The sequence below is a fragment of the Notothenia coriiceps genome, unplaced genomic scaffold, assembly GCF_000735185.1.
Source record: "Notothenia coriiceps isolate Sejong01 unplaced genomic scaffold, NC01 NC01_scaffold00010731, whole genome shotgun sequence".
Classification (NCBI taxonomy): Eukaryota; Metazoa; Chordata; class Actinopteri; order Perciformes; family Nototheniidae; genus Notothenia; species Notothenia coriiceps.
The window spans coordinates 129,141-154,036 of NW_011343432.1; the positions used below are offsets into that span (position 1 = coordinate 129,141).

At 39.7% G+C, this 24,896-nt stretch overlaps 1 protein-coding gene across 1 annotated transcript in view; it reads right to left on the minus strand.

Moving 5' to 3' along the window:
* pcdh11 (protocadherin 11) overlaps positions 1–24,896 on the minus strand; it is a 132,102-nt gene that overhangs the window by 73,168 nt on the left and 34,038 nt on the right. Inside the window, exon 4 of the mRNA XM_010771949.1 lies at positions 8,278–8,337. Within this exon, the coding sequence (XP_010770251.1) occupies positions 8,278–8,337 (60 nt within the window). The remainder of the gene's footprint in view (positions 1–8,277; positions 8,338–24,896) is intronic.

Consider the following 24,896-nt stretch of genomic DNA (forward strand, 5'->3'; position numbering starts at 1 on the left):
AAATTCTCTCAGTATGACTTACATCTCCAAAGACTACGCCAGTGTGAAATATGCAAAGGCAGAGGGTGAGAAAAATATCCTTTGCAATGTTGCTGCATGTTCTTGCCTAGAGAGCTTACACGCTTGTAATCATTTCCAAACTGCAATTTCCTATTATTATTCCATTTGTTTCTTGATTTTCACAGAATGAAAGCATAATAACTGTGTCCTTTACAATTTAAGTAAAATTGGGAGAGGATGTTCACAATGGTCTATCATTTGGTAATGATGCACAAACTACAGTGCACTGACTAAAGCAAATACATATAATGAGGCACGATAAGACACCTCACGTAGTGTAGTGGGATATTTTTGACAAGACATAATATTTTACTGTTAATTCAATGGCTGTGCGAGAATATTAGTTATATTTCAGAACTAAATACCCTCTTCAGCTCATAAAACACAGAGGTGATGACATCCAGGGAAACACTTCACATATTAACAAGAATTAGGAATGGAGCTGGATTAGCACCTAAAGTGAAAGTGTTGCTTGTATGACAACCATAAATTGTGAAATTGGAGAAATGTCGACACACCCGCTGGGCTATCTGTGAATGCAGCAGGCTGATTATTATGTTGATTGCTGCTAAAATATGGCTTTGGGTAGAATGTGTTTGCAGATATCAACCGGCCACTGAGGTCTTTTCAGTTTGCATGCTTGCGGTCATTGGCTCCTCAGGAGTTCTGTTAGGATTTATTTTTCCTTTCTAATTTGGGCGATCTTTTCCTCTGTATGCCAGAGACACAGTTGTGCTGTGTTGATCTGAAGAAAGACTCTGAAAGAATGTGAATCAAACACTACAGAAAACTTTTCGTCTTCTCCTTGTGCAAAGAACTGAGTGCTGGCTGGGATCCATGTCATCCCACGGCACTGCACTGACTTATAATGGTAGGGAGGGAAAAATAAGAGGCCAGGATACATGAAGGCATTGAATAGTATTTTGCTCATGAATAAAATCATTAAAATATGTTCTTTAATGTTAGACTATTACTGTGAATCTTGGAGTTTTATTATTTATTTGTATGAATTAAAGTTTTTAGATTTAGCAGGTTTTAATTATAAATTGATTTATATTGTCTTCATTATTTAATGTTTTATTTCCATTTTGACACGCCAGATCACCTGAGGACGGAAGTTTTGTTTGCTTTAACTTTGAAATCTCTTTCTTAGACAATCTAGTTCGGTCTGCACCACTGTGCAAACTAATGAAGCCTCAAAGGCTTTGTTTAAGTCATTAAACATGGAAATCTAACTACACGGTTTTCTTCTAATGGCAAACAATTACATGACAACAACCTGGCTAAGAAAATCAATGTGAGTGAAAACTCATGTGGTTGCATTGTTTATGTTTCAGCCAAGGGAATTTCATGTCTGTTCAAGAATACAGAATGCTTGACTGGTCACTCAAACAACACAAGAATAATGAAAAAATGTATATATAAATAAAAAAGCTAACTCTGTTTCACTGGCATACTAATACATCCCATCCACGTCCTCTATGTTTTTCATTAGTCTGTAAGAAAACAAACATCACTGTAAAACATATATGTGTTACTAGTCAGTCAGTGAAGGTCTTAAGGGATATACATCTCAGAAAACAAATGACCCCAAGGATGCTTTTGGTAAAACAGTCAAACCAGTCAGTTGGAAAACATATCCTCAATCTCAAAATCTGTTTTGTTTTAATTAGAAGTCATTTGGGTCTAAATTAAAGTAAACAAATCACTTTTATCTGTTGACATTTAATTGTCTTTCTACATCACAGATCAATGCTGCATTTTATCCTTGCCAATGTAACATTTAACATTAAGACAATCTATAATACTCATTATATCCATTACTTACTAGCCTGCTACTTATTGTATTTATGATGCAGGTGAACCAATGCTTATTCTAAAAGAGCACATAAAATACAACTGACGCTGGTAAAATAGTGTTGGCAACAAAGATGACTGATTATAACTGTAATATAAACCTTAGCCACAATTTATCATTAAAAAAATATATCAGTTCATTTAGATTTAAGTTATTTCAGCACTTCTTTATTAAGCTGGTGACAAATACTCCCACATGTTTACACTAAGTAAGTAACCACTAGTGTGAAACACTCAGAGATGGAAATTACAATTTTGTCGAATTAAGCTCAATTATCTTTTTTGACTGACAATTCACTTTAGTTTGTTTGATCTAAAGACTTCCAGCTAAATAATAATGTCATTCTGTTGGTGGTTAAAACTTAAACTAAGCCTACATAATCACTGTTCATGATTTCAATAGCTCGGAATTTGCATCAAAGTTAGCACATGTCATTTTTTCTGTAGCTTCTTCTGCTTTTAAAGTGGGCTTTTAACCAATAAGTAATATGGCTAATGACCGATGAATCAATAGTTAGTTCAGACTGTTAAAAAAATTGGTTTAGTGTTACAGATGTGTCTGTAAATGACTGTCTTACTGCAGGGAGTAGTAGCTGATGCATAAAAAACGTCCCAAATATAGCGTACACTTAAACTGATATTGATTGTTTTAGGTGGGCCTTTCTTTTATCTGGCTCTACAGAATATATCTTTATCACATACACCGTAACTATTTTTCTAAAACACTTTTTGTACTTTGCAAATCATACATATTTGTTTTTAATTGTCATAGTTCAGCCTAGTTTACTTTAAATGAAGGCCACATAAATATGCAAAGAACACCTGGTGAGCCAGGGCAGCAAATGTTTAGCAAAATAAGTTGTAGAACAGGCCCTGCCACACGGACCTAAGAAAGGGACTGAAGGTTTTTTTTCACTTAAATATGGGTAGCTGACACAGCACCAGTCTATCTATGTTACATGCATAACAAAAACATAATGCATTACAATTATAATGTCTAGAATCTAAATATTTGTTGTGTTTCAGTCAGTTGCTGTCGTGCATGTTACATACACTTTTCGTCACTTAGATGAAACTGCTTGGAGTTTTTATGTTTAAAAACCACACAAAGTTTACAGGGAAAATTCCTCCCACTGTTCAACACTACATCAACAGTGGCACATTGCTTTTATACCAAGCCTGTTTAATGAATAATCCAATCATGCATTAATAGCACAATCTACGGAGCAGTGCTCCATGTTTAGACTCTTTCTTCATTTGAAACGCAGTATGCAAATACAGAATTGACTGTTGACATTGTGAAAAAGAAGTGAGCAGAAACGAAAAGGAGATATTAATAATTACATTTCTAGTGTTGACATGTAAGTACAATCTATCCTGCTTTAAGTTGAAGATTTGAGCGTATCCTTTAACTATTCTTTATTTTTTATCAAAAGGCAATATTATTTATCATGACGCACCACTAATGAAACAAGTGAGGACTGAGGCCGGTGTTTCAATTGCATTTTGTCTTTGTTTAGGTGCAAGTTGACATAATCATTTACATTCTTATTATTTATGTCACATCTAAATTGTTTCTTTTTTAATATTGTTCTCCTTGCTCTCTTAATCTTAAGATTCCACTTTTTCTATGATATTTTTTGTTTTATTAATTGATTTTACTGTGTCCTCATTTTATTTAATAACTGCAATGCATGTATTGGGTTTAGCGGTATAATTGTATCGGAATCTTTTGTGTTCAAAGTTGACATACACCTCAAAACATCTGCACTAGCATGAAGCTCATTTACTGAGGTGTATTTTATTGCAGCAGATCACGATGCACTTTAAAAATAAATCTTACAGAGGGCGACTGTGGCTGTGAGGGAGTGTGGTCGTCTTTCAACCAGAAGGTTGTGGGTTCGATCCCAGCCCATGCAGTCAACATGTCGATGTATCCTTGGGCAAGATACTTAACCCTGAGTTGCTCCCGATGGCATGGCCAACGGTGTGTGAATGTGTGTGAATGTTAGGTCCTAGAGTAAGGTACACTGCTCTGTATGAATGGGTGTGAATGACATGTAGTATGTAAAGCGCTTTGAGGGGTCTTAAAGACTGGATAAAGCGCTATATAAGTACAGTCCATTTACAGTCCATCTTGGTACACTTCCAAGAGCTTTTGCGCGTTTCATATGAACACCTAAGTAGGATCTGTGAAAGTCACATTTCGCCTGCATTAAATATAGTCCAAATCATTACGGTGGGCCCTGGGTCTTGGTATTATCCAGTGGTGGGGCTAAGATGCTTATACATAATATAGCAATCTGGGGGACCAGGCAGTTGGACAGGATTCCTGGAGCACACAATGACTTCCCATTAATGGGTTGCAGAGCATCAGGAGAGCCCACCCTGAGCAGAGATGTCCACGTGGATGTGGCCCGTGGCACAGGGGTACCTGCTCCCAGCCATCTGCACTGATTTGACAAATGATTCTATATCAAAGGCCTCTGCCCTGATTTGGGTGGTAATTGATTGGAAGTGAGGCACTCAAATCCCTGATTGGTTTAGCTGGATGTGGGGGGGGGAATCCTGCTACAGAGAGAGAGAGAGAGAGAGAGAGAGAGAGAGAGAGAGAGAGAGAGAGAGAGAGACACTTGCACTTTAAGATAATTCAGCATGTGTGGGAATTTGTATGTATGCTAGAGTTTTATACAGAACCATCCATGCCATCTCTGTGTTTCTGGATATCCAATTTGTTAGTGTGTCCATGAAGATTGGATTTCACCATTCAAAAAAAGGAATTTGGTTCGAAATGGAATATTATTGATTTGTTCCACATGGAGGTGTGGTCTGATGCAGATATATGAGCATGGCGAGCCGACTGAGAAGGAGGAATGGATTATATATACCTTAATCTATTTCTCCAGAATTGTTGATGCTATTATCCCTTGTTGTGAAAATTGTGTGACAGAAGAGGGATAACATCAAACATGGAGGCTAGTCATTGTTAGTGGTTCCCTTTGGGATTACCTCAACCTCACAGCAGACAGACATAGATGACATCCTTAATACTTATTGTATATGAAATGTAATCTGCTTTATGTAAGACATATATTTGAATTGGTTTAAATATTTAATTTAAAAAGTACATTTTAAGCAGTCAAACATTCTCTTGACATGACAAGATGACATAACTTTCGCGGATTTTTCAGTCAAACTCCAAATATTGATGTGAATTCAATCATATATACAGTGTTCAGCGAGGGGCCTTATGAACCATGCAAGTATCTAAAGCTTGCACAATGTAAGCCATGCTGTGACCAGCTCTACGAGTTATCCAACCAATCATGTACCCAAATGGCATGGTGGATGTTCTGCAGACAAGCCAGGAGACTGCTAATGCAACTGTGACAGTGATGCAACAAACATATTGGCCTGCCTCCTTTATTAGACGGCAGGCTGGCTGCACCGCATACCTTTTGCCATTTGACACAGACATGTTGTGCTTACTAGTGACAGATGCTGCACAGCACTGGTCCCAGAGGTCACAAATGACCTTTTGGATTGTCTTTTTTTCAGTCACAAAGAATTATTTGTTGGACGATGGCCACCAATGCAACCCCAGGCACCCTGATGGGGCCGTGGGTTGTTACTGCTTGTCTTCTCAGATCACATTTACCTCATATGTATTGTGAGTGTATGTCTGAGACGAGTTGAGTGAGTGAATGTGTGTGTGTCTGGTGTGCCTGCACTTGCAAGGCATTGCATGTTGACGTATGTGTTTAGGAAGATGCCTCACTAACCACCCCTGGTCTGCTTGATGCCATAGCTTAATTGCTGCATGACTCTTGTTTGGATGCCTATGAGGGACCTTATTTTATTATACAGAATGAATCATCATTAAGATGTGCTTATCCAGTGGCCTTTCCTTGACTTAAAAATGCTACTGCATACTGGATCTCTTAAGCATCGGTGGCAATCAGCATGTTCACATTTGCATCTCGAATTTCACAGAATAAAGTTTGATTCAAGGAGCAGCATGTCTGTCTTACATGTTCAACACTCAGCTTCTACATTGTTGGGTGAAATTGCACCGGGAGGCTCTCATCTTGTGCGGAAAGTAAAACTGTGAAATGGTCTCCTGTTGTTGCACGACTTTAGTTTACCTTAGCAATTTTCAAAGCTGGCAGGAACAGGGTGCAGTGAAGGCCCCATACTGTCAGAGGTGCTTGATCCCCACCCCTAGCATTGCCCTCTCCATCTGTCACCTAACTAGAATGCACTGTTCAGATAGACACACAACATGTATGCATGCATGCATGCACACAAGTTATGCACATACAGACACAAACACTATAATATAGGCCAGAACACCTACAATATCAAAGAACTTGATTTCATATTTGTAATATAAAATGTTGTCAGTAACAGAAAGAAACATGCGGTTAATAGAGATATTGCCGTTTCTGTTTACCCTTTGCTACAAATGGCATTCTGCAGTTTATGCACGGGAACATGTATGAACCCTCACATCTCTTTTAAACAATTCATTCCTATCCTGTTGTGCTATAATGAGAAACTATAATTCATGCTGTAGATTCACAAGAAAACCTTGTGAAAAACTGACACAATTTTCTACCGCCCGAAGCCTTGTGTCAGAAATATGATCTTACCCTCACCTCTTACCCTGACTGCCGTACTGTAATGATGCTCTGAGGTGAGCCCACTCATCAATTATTCACAGAATGCAAGAATTTCACTCTTTATCTTCTCGCCAGCTAGAGGAGACCATTTAAGAAAAATAGAGGAGGAAATAAAGGAAAAGAGAGAGAGTGAAGAAGCAGCAAGCTGTTGGCGGTTGAAAGTTTGCGGTGGACAGACAATGCTCTCTCTGTGAGTTCTAATTGTAGTTTAACAATGTGTGGACCCCCGGGATTTTCAGTATGCAATATATGGCCTTTAGACTAGGATCACTATGGAAACCAAAGGCCCTGAACGACCTGCAATGCCCACCCACTCGGACAGCCGTTAATCATCTTCGCTCAGATCCTGGCACTGCAGAATTTGGCCAATGTGTCAAGAAGCAATTATATATACTTAGTGCTCGGGCACCCGATCTCCTCCCTCCCCTGTCTTCGCTCGCTCTCACACTCTTAATATAATCACAGAGCAGTCAGTTTAAAAGCCCTCTGTTCATTTCACTATCTATCTGGGGGATGCACACAATTCAGATGAAGAGAAGTGTAAAAAGAGGATATTCTATTCTGAGAGCCGTTATAATCAGAATATTCTTTTCATATAAATCATATCAGCCATTTACTCGTTTTACCAGCCTCCTGAGCTGACTGACATACTAAATTAGCCCAGCTGGCCCATTGCATTCACGGCACATATTGGGTTGGTACGGATCATGGAGACTAATGTGAGCTGACTAGAGGGAGATTATGTTCCGCTGCTAACAGCTAAAACGTGAATAACAGGATCTGCAAACCCACGGTGTTACCCCATTACATCAGCCCTGATCAGCTGTGTGGAAATGTAAAGAGAGCAAGTCAGGAGAAGAAGGACCCGTAATAAAGGAACAGACACACCATTAGAGTGATCTGACATATTGTACTGTATTATTATTTATGGTCATACCACCGTCTGCACTTTCAATGGCACCAACATCTTTTTAGACAGATAGCCGTGCATTAACGATGTAGAAGAGTGTTATGCTTTGAACAGTTGATGACAGGTTGTCAGACAGCTTCCCTCTTTTGGACTCCTTTAACCAAGGTCCACTCTTGCAACAAGCCACTCTCACCATACCGGCCATTCATCCAGAAAAGGACACGGGCATTTTTGACACATTTGGTGCTAAGTGAACTGAAATTGTGTGAATTTCACTACATAGCACATTATCACATTTGCAAGAGGCATGCAGCAGGAGCAGGAAGTGAAGGGGAAAGTTACTTCAGTCAGTATGTGCGTGACTCGAGACCATCAGAGTGAAGTGATGACTTTGACTGTGCATGTACAGGACTAATTAGCATTGAATAAATCTGCCCTTCTCGCCTCATGTTAGATGAACGTTGAATCATAATGAAATGCAGAGATAAAGCCTAGCAGGAACGTAGAGATATTCCTGTTTTTTATATGAAAAACTCTCTTTTTAGAAGAAATGAATTTGCATATCCTTGGCGAAGAGTCTTGAGAAAGACATATGGTGATAGAACATCACATAATGTGAGAAGGGCATTGACATGGTTTAAAGCTAATGACAAATGTAAGATGTAAATGGACACGCAAAAATAACCTATAAAATGTAATTATTAAAATATATTCAATGATTTCACATAATGTTGTTTGTCCCAAGCCTGAAAGAAAGTTGGAGCTTACCTTATGAGGACAAATGGGGAGCGGCGAGTTAAAAGACTTCTCCGGTGTCTGGCTCAGGTTCTACAAGAAAAACACATTATCAGGGACATGTTTTCAGAGGAGGGCATCTCCCAGCAAATCTTTAGTGACAGAAGTTGCAGCTTATTTCCCAGTCCTTGCCGTTAGCATTTTGCAATATATTTTAGAGGGGTTAAGCGACTCTCAATCAACAAGCTTGTCTGCCGCCCACTAATCTAAGACCACAGCTTTGGTTGACAGTCATATTTTAAATCTTTATCTTGACAATCATCTTATCATATGCCCACTGAGTGGGTATAGTGATGTTTTTGTTTTGTTTTCCATTTCCCTGCTTTCTATCCGTTTACAAAGGTTATAAATACTTTTCTGTCAGAAGATTTTACTGAACATATGTTCAGACTTCTGCATACACGCCCGAATGCATTTTTTAGGTTAAATGATTATCACATTGTTAATACACCAATACATCACTCAGATACAAGAAAACACCATTAAAAGCAGACGCAAGGTAAGTCAACAAGCCAACAACAGATGGTCCTGCTGCTTGTGATTATGCAAAGATCCAAAGTATTTGCATTCTCACAATGCCATCGAAAAAAAGGGAAGCAGAAGCCATCTTCGACTGACCCCAGAGAGAAACAAAAGAGCAATGGGTGAGGCAAACCCAGCAGGGGTGGGGATGGGCTCTGCCAACTCCTCTTGGGAAGGCCCTGTTGGTTTTCAAGCAGGTGCTTTTTTCAATTATGTGCATGTGGTACGTCTGATGCTCCCTGACACTATTAATGCCTGCCTTATGGTGTCACCAGGACAGATAAGACACTCAACTCTCCAGACTCTTAACATCTATATTTCATTGCAACTTAGAAGCAGAACACCTCACTGGCCTCTAAAAGTAGAAAAAAAAAAGCAGCCCGGCTTTCTGCAGCATAAACACTGTATCATTAAATATGCATGATAAATGTGCCTTGCTGGGATGATGGAATTAGTTGACAAATGCTTCCCTACAGATTGAGAAGACTATACAACAATGATATCTTAATTGATGTGACAAATAAACACAAATGATGTTCTTCGGGGACAAGACCAAGAAAAAAGGAATTAGTTTTGAGTGTGGCGCATGCAAGTAGATGGTAAGATCTCCAGTGGTGAAAACAGAATGCCCTTGGTTTTATGCAATTTTGAGTTATATATTTTATATTGTGGATGAATGGGGATAGATGAAAAATGAGGACAGTCCAATTAATTATGAAATGAACCTGAGCTTTTGAAATATGCACATGATTCTGCCCTGTACCACCACTGATGGTTAATCATCAGCAAAACAGAACACTTAAAAAAAGACCAAACATTTTCAATTAATTTAATAACTCCCAGTCCCTCTAGGATAGTTTGATGTGCTATTAAAAAGCAAAAGGTCAACATCTTCTGTATAATTAGTATACAAAAATCAGATCCCAAATATGCTACAGTAAATTCCCTGAGCAGAACATTTAGAGAAGTCTGTTTAAAACTGCAAGTGAACAACAGGGTTTCTATGCCATGTCCATCAATCATTGTAATACACACATGATGTGATAGAAGCAATATTTACGGACACAAATATTTTGTAAAAACTTCCTTGGATTCAGTTCTTTAATGCATAAGGCAGCCTGTTTAAGCTTGATACCAAACATCGGGAATCTAAATCTCTAAGCCTTTCCTGGACTCAAACACAAACAAATAGCAAGATCTATAAAAAGGCTATAATCACTGTTGTTTTATTTTCTTCTGATTTCTTTCTGCCCAGTGCAATCTCATTTTATATTTTGAAAAGTGCAAAACATCACTTTTCATGTTGTTTTGTCACAAAGCTCCAGTGTGACACAGATGTTTAAAGGTAGTTGTTAATAATGAATTGCTGACCATTATAGAAAGCAAGCCGTTTGTGAGCAATAACTCATACAGAATACACAAATGGGATAATGATCATAGGAAGATACATTTTAAATAGAAAAGGAATGATGATAAAGAAAACTGCAGCCATTTTTCAACCCATTTTGGTCTGGAACATTTTGCATCTGATAGGGAAACACTATTGACAAGGCTTGCAACAGAGGGGCTTGGATTACACCATGTATTGATGTTTTTGTCAGTTCAGAGGGCTTGGGGTGGTTATTGTAATTTGATGAGGCCCAAAGAACAGAATGCTAGGATATACAACAACATGTATTTTCTGAGGAAACGGAAAGAAAACTGAAACATGATGTGTTTTTGTCTGGTTTCTTGGAGACATGCTAGTTTGGTAAGGATCCATCCTGCTGTTCCTTAGGATGGTCTTCCTTAAGCATAATTATTACTCTCACTTGAAAACTGTTATAACCTACAAATTGTCTTCATTACAGTATGTGCTGAATAAAACATGTTGAGGTGAACCTTCAGTACAATGCAGAAACAACCAAGATTACATATTGCGTAAAATACATTTTGCCCAAACCTTGTAACTTCCTTTCTGTTTCTATTTGCCAGATGTAGTAGTCTGGTCACATTCAACAAGCCAACTTCCCTTACAAGCCCCATGAAATAACAAGAGCACTATTCAGTTCTGAGTGGACAGGGACTTGTGGCACATTTGTGTTTCCAGTCCCATCAGCTCAGCCTCCATTCTCCACACACACAAGGGGGCTCTATACTGTCGTCTTTCCCCGGATACCTCAAAAGTGGCATGCTACATTTAGTCAACTGTGTTTCCAGCAGCTAGTAACTGCTTTTTCTAGCTCTGTTTGCCAACCCAAAATTAACCACCCTACCCAATAAAATATAGTCCTCGCACTAGGATTAAAGGAGCAATGTAGTTCAAGGATTATCAAATGCCTTTGATCATGTGACTGCCATGTTTTTGATCTGCAGCATAGCACCAAATATATTCTCTTTTTCTTGCCTTCTGTCTCCTTTCCCTCTCCATGGATTTCCCTTGGCTTGATGGTTCCGTGCAGTGTGAGAAAACCTCCTGACAGGCAGTCAGAAAAGAGAATGTAACAAAAGTATTAACACGTTTATAACATGTAAGATGGGTAAGCGTTAAATGCCTTTTTATTTTAGCCACTGTGGTGTCCTTTATAGCTTTTTCCCATATATAACGTATGTATTTTACATTTCCAACTCCTTTTTGAGGCAATGACACAGTTGTGTTAGGTAGGGAGAGGCGACCACAGATGATTTGCCTTTGAAACAGGAAGTAAGGTTTCAGATCCCCTCCGCACCCCCAACTGCACCCCGCTGCTGTTCATTAGCTATTTCTTAGCCTCGGGCTATTATGCAGTGTTTCAATCCCTGCATTATTAATATTTAGAGGGAGACTTGGACATGCAATCAAAGGGACACGCAACACTTGTATCGCAAAGCAATGCCTTTTCCATGATGCCCAGACTAAAACCCTATAACTGTGAGCCAGGGGATCCGTGGCTCAAATTTAGTCAGCATACCTTGAAAAATGTTCTTTATCCTCAATGTACGATCACCCCCTATTAGTGTCATTGCCAAGAAAAAAAACGGGGCATATCAAAACAATTATTTTGATGCGGCTTCAAGCAACACAACCTTTCAATGTGAATGGCATTGGAACCTTGCATCATAATGAGGCGTGGTTTCAGGCAACAAAAAAAAAGCCCATCAAAAAATGATTGAATATCGTTTTAATGGGTAAAAACCTAGAAGGCTTTCATACTGTTTACCTGCCATGTTTCAGATAGACCATGTCAGTCAAGCTGAAGAACACATAAACAACATAGAGACAGGCAGACAAGACATAAGTATACTGCCTTCCATCTTCGTCTCGGCTTGGCATGTTTATCTAGTCTTCCATGTGAGCTTAGTGCAGTACTGTGCATATGCATACAAAATGATGAAGGTTCAGAAACTAGAGCCTGAAGGAAGCTGCACATACTGTATAGCACAAGCTCTTTGAAACTGTGCCAGGGTGGGCCTCATTTGCAAAGCAATTTGACAACAAAAGTAAAATACTCTACAACTTCAAACCAAATTCTCGAGATGCCGGCTCTGCAGTGTGCTCACAGAGGAAATTCAAGAGGGTTACATCCGGTGTCTTGTGTGTGTGCTTCTGACATGGCTTATTTGCAGACCTAGCATTGCACCGGTGAAATGTCATGATTGCTTTGGCAAGGAAAAAGCCCTAATTTACATGAGAGGGAGTCCTGGAGCTACACAGGAGCTTGCCTTTGACCAAGGTGCCAACAATCCGGCAGAAAAACAATGTAATTACAACAAACAAAGCTGTTTAGAACAAACTCACTGTATACTGCAGGACCACATACAAATCACCCATTCATCCAAATGGGCATGACTGAGAAATGTGATTAAATAGTTTGTATAATTGTATACATTTTTAATAACGAAAACAAAACGTGAACTATAAAGACGATCTTAGATTTATTGATTTATTAGATATATAGATTTATTTTGTATATTAATTGATATTTATGCAAACCCTCTATTGCATTTTCTTCTCCTGATATAGACTGGAATCTAGCAAGCTCCAACATCAAACAGCCAGCCTCTATCACCAGACCTCATCATTGGAGATTTAGTGTTCTTTTGTTTCTGTCCCTGTGATTTTGAAGAGTCCCTGGAACCATGGACTGTTTTGACGAGTGCAATATTGCTGTGGATTAACTAGAACAGGATTTCATACCATGTGGGTTTATGATAATCTAAAATATGTCGAGGAAGCTTAATATTGTTTTTCCTGCCTATACAACTGCTGGGACTTTGCATTAGGACATTACGCTTTCAGAAACCTGATACCTATGGAAAGGGCTTGCAGTTTTATATTGAGATACTGTATACAACAATAAAAACAGTAGCTCAACAAATGTTTTTGTATCAATTCTGTGCCCATGACATGACTTTAAAAATCAGGTCACATAGTCTCTCTAAGTTTCAAGCTTTTTATATTTCCACTATACTGCAAGTGAGACAGAGGGTGACTTTTGTTGTAATATTTGGCTACGGTCACAGGTCAACACCTTGTAATAATCGTATCAAAGTGCAAGCTCTACCTCAATACTAAACAAAAAAACAACATTTGTTTCTTAATATCACTTTCTGACAAACTGTAAAGAGATATCCTAATTTGCTGGCTGTAATCATGGAAAAAGTCATTTGGAAATGAGGAGTTTACTACATAATTTAATTAAATAATACATTCTGATTCAAAAATTAGAGATTCATATTATCCTGGTTTTATTCAAGCAACAAGATGTGTTGCTGATTATTCCTGTGAATGTCTTGAGTGAGTTATGTAAATGTTCAGTTTTTTAAGGGGATAGGTCTCAATGGATGACTGGAGATGATGATTAGTGTATTCAGAAATGTGTGTCTAAAACATCAGCTAACAGGCAAACACTACAAAATGGCTTAGATAGTTTGGAAACGAGGGGGCAGTTTTGTACAAATTGAGGCCACGAGGCGAGAGACTATGTGCTGAAAAGCTCTCTAATCCAGGAATAATTTTGGGTGACTTTCTAAGATAAACACTTTGGCATTGTCTTGATGAGAGAGCCTCGCCTCATTTAAGTTGTCTTTGGGATCCGGATCAATCCACATGGCGGGAGTCAGACTTGTACACTTGACCATATAATGCGGCATGCTTGTCACAAACCGGAATGCATTTCTCTCTTCAAAGTGTATTTCTTGGCCTGCGCTCGTCACTCACTCCCTCTAACCAATTTGTCATTCTAAGCCTAGCCTCTCTGCTGCCAGCGCCTAGATGATAGCAGTGGGCCTCTCTGATCCAGGCAGTGGCGAGGGAGCAGGCCAAGTGTTACGCGAGCCACCCTGGGACACCAAGCAGGCGCTTCTGCCGGCTGATGCACGCCTCCATGGCCGAGAGGAACTGGCTTTGCAGATGCTTCCAATTCGACACAGAGTGGAGCTCATCTACTTTGTGAGGACATTTGCTTTGTGTTTGTGCACTGCATTTGTGCTTGTTTATGTATTTTGTGTGCAAGTGTGCATGCATATGAGTGTGTATCTCAGAAAGATTAAGAGAGGTCTGTTTGTGTGGACGCAGTGTTTGTGCATGAGTGAATATATCTGTGTGAAGCTGCTTTTCATATAAAAACGCATTTATCCTGAAATGAGGCTGAGCTTTTTCTTTTCTTCTTTTGGTTAGAAATTATAGTTTTTGCTAAGTTTCAATGACCTACTATTTTGTTGCTGATGTGCTTTAGAAGTGACTATAATCAACGTCCTCCATTGGCAGACCTTGCTCTCAAGAGCAACACTGTAGTCGTCGCTTCATTTTTCCTGTTTTAAACAACCATTAATATCTTCAATCAAATGCCTGGATGCTGCTTTGCTATTGAGCTTATCAGCAACAGTCATCCAATTCACTACTGCAGTTCTCTATCTAGTTGGGTGAGCAGAGAATTAAGTGTATTCAAAATTACATTAGCTGCCATTGTTATTGACTGCTTCTCACGCTCAGGCTAAACTTTATTTTGATAAATGAAAATACACACCATCTTTTCAAGTCAAATGAGCCGGTGCATGTGGTCCGCTTTAGCCAGTCCACTTTCCTCATTTTGCTGGCATTTTAAGAAAATGGATCGGAAAGTATACAGTTCTTTCGAGATGTTGATTATTCACAACAGTGTGTCTAGAGAAAAAAAGAATGGTCACTTTTTGGGGGTACATTTGGCAAATGTATGCTAATAATATTCTGTTTGTCAAATTACAGAGAAGGCGCTCTGTTTTAATCAGCAGTCTCTCGAACATGCACCTTTCAGACCCCTGTGTTTTTTTATGTTGCATTCGGTGACCAGGTTCGGGATTAAACAATGCATGGATAATGCATTTTACAGAAGAAGACATATTTATCTATAGCGCATAGACTAGCATCCACAATTCTGCTCCTAACAGTTGGCTCTCTGAAAATAGACTGCTGCATGAGAATTGAGACTTGAAGTAGCTTGTTGAATGCGTAGCCCGAGCTTTCTCGTTAGACATTGATACCCATCTCACAATGCAACACCAGCATTTTATCTGTCTGAGCGAGATTCAGTATTTGATTGGGAATGAATCTGGAAGGCTCCAATCAGTTTCCCTTGTATGAGCACAGTTAACATGTGTGTGACTGCTCCTTGAGCACTGATGGCAGAGACATGGGCGATTAAGGCCAGAGCCCCAATCAAACCAGCTGTGTGCCATTCCCCTCATGGCACCGGTTGTGCCAGGCATGTGTTCCACACGACCAGCAGGCAGAAACGCCTCGACCAAACCCCCAGTCTGGGGAGTTACGGCCACACATGAACCAGGACATGTGGGCAGATTGGGGTTTAAGCTATTCAAACATTTTACAGAGACAGAGCTGCTATGCAAGCAGAAATAATCTCATTGGTTTCGTAAACCTCAGCGGAGAGTTCTTCTGGCCAAGTAGTAGTTGGCTGCTGAAAGCCCAATGCAGAATGTAGGGGGTAAGACAGTAAATAATGTTATGATCCCAGGGCTCTTCCTTAGTAAACTAATGTAATTAAGGAATACTTAAAACAAGAAATGTAGGTTATATTGATTCTATTTATAAGCGATCATTCCTATCTTGTATTATATCGCTTAGAGCAATCCAACTAGCTAGCTTTTGCTCTGAAAAATATATGAAAAAGATAATGACATCATCACAATTAAATACATTATATACAAGAACCGTCAAAAAGATGTGAAAAATGAATGAACATGGCAAATACATTTTACAATCTCATATTGAATGAGCATATAGCCACTGGATTCATCCTTTAGGCACTTGCGCCCTGTTTTTTAGTAGTTTTATTGATAGAGGTAAAATGGTGGCTTCTTCTTCAGGATAGTTAGACAAAGGGACTCTGATTAACAAGGAATGTTTTCGACATAAGCATGTTCTACTTAAGTAAGTGTCTTACAAATCACGACTGGGGTATGGGGAATGTAGACAGAGAAGTAAATTCAAATTGCAGTCATTTAGAATGAAATACTGTCTTAAAGACATGGTCAATAACTAGAGTGGTACAGAAATCAATCTGTAACATGTGGCCCTTCAGGCGGCCCTGTCAATCCCCACATGTGTTTCTAACATAATAACTGGGCCGTTCAACACAGATGAAATAGCAATACTTTGTTTTGTGTTTTAGGAGGACATACATGAAGTATGCAAATCTATGTTGTTACAAATGTATCTGAGGTGTTCAACGGACCTCTCTTAAAATTGTAACCCGGCTTTTGCCCCACCCCCTCAACACAAACGATTTTTCTCTGAATGACAAGCCGAACCATCATCCAGCTATCAAAGAGAGGCACATACAAGGCCTTCTAAACACCTATTAGAGCTATCGGTGGCAGAGGCAGAGGTTACGACCATGGAATGGGGCGGATATGTGTGTCTCTCAATCCACATTACCAGCATCTTTGGAAAAAGCTTTATAGATTTGGACAGAGGCGAATGAAGGCTTTATCAGCACCAACACAGAGAAACACATTAAGGGATCAGAACCCCAAAGGTCAATTGTGGCCGTGGGCAGTGCTTTGTTGTGGTGTCCTCTCTGTATCTTGCACTGAAGCCCAGACTGATGTGAAAACAAGTCATAATACCAATGTTATGCCCTCAATATGAAACACAGAAGCTGATAAGTGTTCTTTATACTTAACATACCATCAGTTAACATTTCAAAATATTTTCATTTTCTGTGAAATACAATGCACATGCTTGGTTAGCTCTTTTTTGACATGCAAATGCAAGTGTATAGTTGCCGATGTATCGAGGGAAATAGGTGCTATGGAGTCAGAAAAAGCTTGTTTGTAACCAGCTTGCAATTTCTGGAATTTATTCATCTGTTGTCTATCTCACATGTGACACAAGTTTATAAAATCGGAGATGGAATGCACTTTTATGATTGCAACATCTTATTGAGACAAATGTTACTGGAACTGTAGCTGAACTCTGCTGGCAAACATCAGTCTTCTTCCAAACCTCAATTCTATGACATGCCGTCAATACATGTCAAAACATGTCAACACAGCACATTGCCCTTGTTCAGAGGATGTAAAACCTCTCCTTTTTCAAGATTTATTGTTTTTTATATATATATTTTAGGATCTGAACAATATACTTTGTCAGACTGTGTTGTGATTTACTTGTATTTTGCAGGGCAACACTCACTGGTTGAGACAAATCCTTAATCCCTCACAAGATAATAATAATAATAATGTAATCCTTATTCCCAGATGGAACCATTTTCTGAAAAGACCCCGCAGAGGTTCTATTCAAGAAGAAGAGCAATGGGAAGTTACTTTAAATACACAGCAATTAAAATAAGACACACTGCACAATCCTACCAACCATGCTAATCCTTTCCGATACAGATGTAGCTATTGTGGTGCAAAACTTTCTCATTTTTACTGTATTGGTATATAATATTGCACTCTTACTCCATCCCTGGCTGTATTACTGCAGAAAGAAAACATGTATTGTTTTCAGTTGCCAGTAGTTGAAGTTGTGATCTGAATACCTGCCATTGAACAAGCAAAAATATTTTAGTTTGTGGAATATCAAGTTTACTACACCTCTAAAAGAGAAAAAGGGAACAAATGTGGCTGCAACAGCTGCTGCAATGCTACGGTAGAAATATTCAGCACAGATGAAAGATTATCAGGGCCTTTTTTCTCGTGGACTTCACAAAAGTCTAAGAACACAAACATGCGCAGGCGTTCGCACAGTGAAATGCATTCATGAATGCAAAACGCTGGTAAACATGTGACTGAAGACATGCCGCTTGATGTTTTTAACCGGGAAAATCGTTCGTGACCACAAGTAATGATTGTGAATATCCGAATGAATGCTACCCGTGTTCATGATTGCCATCTTGCTGTCTGTATACAGGCGATAAATGTTATGTGAGAAATTGTAATTGTTATGCTAACCTTTGAAATAAATACAGATGAGAAAAAGCACATGTATGAGGGATGTCAAGATAACTTAATGTTATATGTTGTAAGGATACATAAATGATGCATATATTTCTCTTTGATTTTCTGTCTTTATTTCTGATATATTTTTATATTTGATCTGTTTCTCTCCTTTCTTTCTTTTTGAAAGGCAGTCTCTCTAAATCCAATACAGTTTCTCTCAGCGTGAGGCAGCTTCAAAGCCCTGCTCTGTGGTCAGCCCCGTCGATCCTCTCACCCACCTCCTGGTTGTTTAAGAGAGCAAAAGCACAACAGTGCAGTTTCTTAAACACACAGATCCAACCCAGAACTAACAGAGGGACCGCTGTTTGGCAGAAGAGCCTCTCTCTCTCTCTCTCTCTCTCTCTCTACCTTTTCTCACCTTGGACTATGACTCTCTCCCTCCCCTCATTACCCACCCTCCTCTATAGACCTCATTATACCCATATACTCCTCTCTCACTCCACCTCTCCCTCTCATACAGTTTATCTTCCGTTGCTTCTCTCACACTCCATCTGTCAGTTACATCACCCTCTCCATTTCTCTACCATCATTTACCTTTTCTATCCCCGGCTATACTTCAGCTGTCCTCACTCTTCACCTGGCACTCCATCCTAAAGTCCCGTGCCTCCCCTCTATCTTTGCTGCAACTCAATCCCTATCGCAGCCTCTGCCTTTCGCTTCACTCTCGATGTCGAGTGATTGATGCCAAGCATGGGCTCCAGGCCATCCCTCCTACCACACATGTGGGAACATCACACCGAACCAGAGGGGATGCCGTTACCTCAGAATGGGAGTTGAAGTGGTAGGTTGTGACGGGAGGTTTGGCGAACAAGTCGTGCCCACCCATGTCTTAGGGGAGGCAGGCTTGGGGGCCCCCTTTGTGGGGAGCAGGAATTGGTACACTGGAGTGCTCATTATGGCACTGCAGGGACTGTCCTGCGGGCCATCCACTGTATGGCTGTGGAGCTCATTACGCCGAGCAGCCACGGTGCTCCAGGCACCCAGAGGCAGCAGGGCTCATTGCAGAGATAAGAAAGGGGAGGGCTGCCCAGATTACCCTTAATCAGAGGCACCTGTAGACAGTCTGCGCCTCCCTCCTCATTGCCTTCCGTTAAGCCCCCACCTCTCCCAAAGCGCACGCACTCTTCCCTTGCTGCTGTAATTATTGCAATTGCTTCACTTGACTGTCATTCTTGAGCACGAAGTTGCACAGCTTGCCTCCTAATGAGAAACCCAAGCTATGATCCGGAGGTGTTATTTATTTAATTATTTATTCAACACAGCATATATATAAAGTCAATTATTTAAATTAGTCTGATTTTAGCCCACCCTGCTCTGCAAAGCTCTTCCTACTTTGCACTATGCACATTCGACTCACATAACTCTCCATTCACCTTTATGTGGTGGATGGAGAGTTAATTAAGTTTTAATGTGGCACGTGCACCAAAGAGGAGGAATGTGATTCAAATCAGCTAATATTGAAACAGGAGGCGACACATAGTTTTAGTTACATCAACAGTTCATCCCTGCAATATCGAGTAAAATGAAGGTAAATGGTTTAGACAGTGCCCAAAACAAAACACGCAGAGTATCTGAACAAATGTGATTGGATTAGAAACGCCTTGTTCAATATCATTCAGATGAAATCACACTTTCGTTGTTTAAAATTGGTTGTATTGGAGCCTGGGTATAGTCAGATTTCAGCAGTTTTAACTGACAGAAAGTGAACTACTTGAGATCCTTATACAGTATCTGTTCTTAGATCAGCTGGAGCTATTGAAATCACCTAAAGGAAGTGATAATCTCATTCACTCAGTTCATCACTTTTCCTCAAACTGTAACCTGATGTGAAACCAGCACTACCCTACACTGAGAAGAACGTGAACTCCTGCCTGCCTATTTGCATAACAAGACATGTTACTGTGAGTTGTTTGGGCAAATGTCTATTTCTAAAGATGAAACAACAAACAAGTGTTGACTTTGATGTGAGTTAGAGGGTGCTAGCTAAAGTCTGTTTTAAGTGCTGAAGAGATGTACAGTAGGGATTAATAAAAACAAGAACGATGTGATGTGCATGACTGAACTACTTTTGTTATTCTCTCCATCCTTACACTCCTCCCTTCAGGTGCTGAGATGTTCTTTGAAACCAACTGTCAAGCTGTTGTCTGTGCAGGAAGCATACAAGGAGTTCATCCAAAACCTGCACTTTATTTTTTGAAGCGCTTGAATGGATGTGAGGCTCGGCTTTTTCTGATCACACTGTGTGTGATATGTTTCAGACAACACTTACCAACATTTATCAGTGGTGTCTAATTCTTAACAGCATGACATAAACCATGAAACTCAGTGTGACTAGTTATAATATGTATAATATTGGTCTAATTATAATATTTACACCATAATCACACTACAGGGGAAATGTAAGACTCAATATTGGAATACTTATTTTGGTATTCTTCCTGCAAATTACATTATTTCCTGTCACTTAATGGGTATTAGGAATTATAAAACCAAAAAGCATAAATATTAAACTCCTTAGCAGCTAAGACTCCCCACCCACAACCCTCTATCATGTTACCCAACAGTTACAATTGGATTAATATGCCCACTTTTAAACTCGTTCCCTGAATTTATGGTTTTAATTTTCACCATATGCAGACATTTGTTACGTTTAATTTGATTTGAGCCCCTGTTAGTACGTTATTTTCTGGTTCAAAAATTCTACAATTGAGTCTGAATGTAAACGATACAAATAAATGGTGGTAGGATCTTCGTTGGAATAATTGCAAGAATAAATGATTTGACAAAGCAACTGTTTATAATCAAATAAATATCTAAAGAGTTTTGTCACTAATCATGGAACATGGCCTCATTATTTCAGCTTGATAAGCTGCCACACCTGACAGAAATATGACATGAATAACAAAAACAAAAGATTTGTGTTGAGAAGATGATCAGCTCATTCCCTCGGTGCCAAATACGCTTACGCACTTCATGGGCTACACAGTTGTTGCACCATGGGGGGAAAATCAAGTTCAAAGAAGATGTCGTCTCGCAAACGAATAAAGTGGTGAAGAATTCACAAAACATCCAGTTTTTTACATGTTTTATCTCAGAGTTTAGTTGATGAAATGGAACCGCCACACATTTTGTTTTGCCTGCAGTGGTGAGGCAAAAGGTGAAACAAAGAAACGAAACGCAAGAATGAAACAAATTATAAATAAATAAACCCTTTCAACGTAGAAAGCAGTATTCTCAATGTCTGTCATGGTCACAAATCAAAATCCCCTACGTTTTATGAAACATGTCGCCCCACGAGCCTTCACTTGTACTCATTTATTCTGTTTGTAGTTATGCAACTCAGAAAAATAAAAGCTAAGGGTTTATGAATAACTGAAAGTAAATTGTCATATATTTCCGTTGCTTACCAGATGATGGATTACATTCATCAGTGCGAAGCCTCTAATCTAATCGGGAGCTGTGCTCATCAAACTCCTCTCAAAGGAGGTGTGCTGATCTGGGATCACTAAATATGTCCTTGTTTTTCTTCCATTTCCAGCGTGATCTAAAGGTAAAACTGATGTTAGATCAGCATGGGCACTTTGGAAGTAATAGTCCTGATCTCATTTGTGCTTTTGATGAAAGAGCTATGAGAGACGTGCATTGAAACATCGCAACACCATCCATCATTTCTAATTCGGTATCAAAATCTGCAATTCAAATAAAAAGGATAAATATATATGTTCTTGATCATTGTTCTACATGTTGTTCGGCATTACAGTAACATTTCTATAAAACGTATAACTGCACTCTGGATTCCAGTTTCAGCAGGAGTCAGGACACTTTTTGGCTTTTTCCTCTCCCTGCCCACACATAATGACACACTTGAGTTGTTAGGCCTGCCGTTCTGCATTAACCAGGCCCACAGTTCGCATACCAAATGACACTGGAACGTGAACTGTTGTGTAGTGAATTTATTTTCTTCGGCATGCCAGTACATTTGTTTTCATTAGATGGGATTGGTCAGCAGTCTAGGCCCTTGTGTCCAGTAATGGAGCATACAATTGCGGGCCCATTATAGACTCAGAGTGAAATAAATGATATATTGATCTTAAATATTTCACACTCTTATGTCTCTCTGAACAGCTGTTACTACCACCACACAAAAATCCCATTACGCATCTCCTTAAGGGAATATTCAGCGCACTTCATGCATCTCACTCATTGGGTGTAACTCTAGCAAATAGGATTCTCCAGCAGATGCGGTATACTCGGTGCGACATTTCTTAAGACATTAAGACCTTGAACAATAATGCACAAGGCTCGGTAAAGATTTACAGCTAATATAAAGCTGTAATGAAAACAAACTATACACTGAGGTGCGAAACTGAGCATTAATGAAATTACAAAGCGGGAACTCAGTACACTTCTCTGTGTAGTGTGCAATGAAACAGAACAGGACAGGAGAGCAACTGATGCATGCGAGTCACAGTCACAATTACTATTTCATTAAGGAGCTGCTATTGGAAGACGTTCTCTGGCATTGTTGTGGGGAGGCTGGCACGGCAGCCGAAGGGGGGTGGGGTATGTTGGTTTGGGGGCGGTGGCGAGGGGGTTCTGAGGAGGAAGGGGGAGCAGTGGGTGGGGAGGAAACATGATTTAATTTGGGTCATCTCCCAGTCTGCACGAGGTCGGGTGACAGAGCCTCCCCTGCACCTAATCTGAAAACACATATGTTGTACTGGGTATCTACCTGAATTAATTGACCTAATTATTCCTGATATAAGAAGGAGGGGGAGTAGCAACAGAAACACATTTTTTATAAAATGCCATGGCATGTTTGTTCCACAAAAAGTCATTTAAGTGGCATGCATGCATTTAAGGAGATGGGGGCTACTTGTCACGATGACATGTTAGCGTTCAACCGCTTTAAAAGGGGTAAGCACATGCTTCACGATGAAGAGTGGAGTGTGGTTTTGGGGGGAGGGGTCATTTTTCTTTCCACAGACTCTCAAATGCACTGAAGCAGACAGGCACCACAGGTCAAGATGCCGCCTCAGATGCTACATTCCATCAGGCTAAGCCGCTCTTATGTGTCTTTCATGGCAACTTTTAAAAATTAGCCAATGGGATCAACAAGAACCGATGAACAACAATAAAAACAATATTCTTAGTAGAAATGATACTTTTGCTATTGTGACACATTTGAACTGATATGAGTTCTGTATTAAATCAAATAAATGGTCCCAACAAGGGTTTGAGGATGATTGATTAACAAATGTACTATATTTGAAATAATTTTAGATCCCCAGTCGTATGTTTAGTGGTAAAACTAGCCGCAGCTAAAATGCCAGTTAAGAGATGACAAAGAAAGCAGCAACTCGTCGCATACATAGCTAGAATTATAGTTCATTACTGTTAATTTCTAAATTGCCTTCAGTTAGCCTTACCACTTCAACCATCACAAAACTGTGACTGATGGTGGCTAATTTCTGCAGGTGTTATACTGCACTTTATTCATCTCACTCTATGTGTAACTGGTTATGTTAATAGGATTTCAACTCAATTTATTCAAGTGCTGATCAATGGCATGCAATCTCGGCACTTCATGCATTATGTATTTTAATGGAACTCACTTGCTTTATAGCTGAATGGCTAAAGGTTAACAGTCCCAATAGGTGGGACTCCCTGAAGACTAATCTGAACTTCAAACACAGCTTTTTTTCTCACTCCACGAGGCAAAAGCGCACAACAACAGAAAAGTTGTTTTTATCACCTCTTCTCATGGCTCATTGGGAGAAAGAAAGGGATTTATTACCCCACATCCTTTGCTCATATTAATGTGACTATAAATGCCCGTAGACATTTTACTCTGAAGTGAGGCAAAAAAGGAGGAGTTAGAGGTTTGCGATTCAGTAAGAAGGGTACTGGCGCAAGGGAGGGGAGAAGGGAGAAATGGGGGAGAAAGAGAGGAATGTGTAGGTGGGGAAGAAGTAATAGGAGAAGATGAGAAGGACTGGGATCATTAACGTAGGATAACATCTCTCACCAACAACAGAGATAGATATGTCACAGTCTCCATGATTATGCTACTTTGGCATTTTGATATCGAAAATGGAAGTCATGGCACCAGTGAGATCTTAAAATCCTCTCTCTGCAGTTTAATATGGAAAACATCCAGGCGTCTCTGAGGGCCCTCGTCTCTCTCCACTGCCACTCCCTGCTCAATAAAACTGGCATGCTATTCCCAAGATGAGGGTCCCAATGGACTATGTGAGGACTGTGAGGTAAAATACCCTCCGGTCCCTACTAAATCTAGAAGTGGAAGACAGAAGGTGCTAGAGACATATCCTGTGAGGGTCACTTGGCAGTTTTCACCTTATTGTATTCTCAGTCATCAAGATTTGCCTGTGGCTTTCGGGAAATGATGTTGAGCTGCCCATGAGAGAACTCTTTTCTATTTCGATGGAAACTGTACTGTGACCTTGGCAAAGCAGAGCCGTATGGAGATATCTGTCTATTATTCAGATGAGATTAGCAGTGTAACAAAACGGTAAAGAGATGTACAGATTTGATCGTTGGTCGTTTAAAATGAATGAATGATGAAAGATGAAAAAATGAAATCTGGC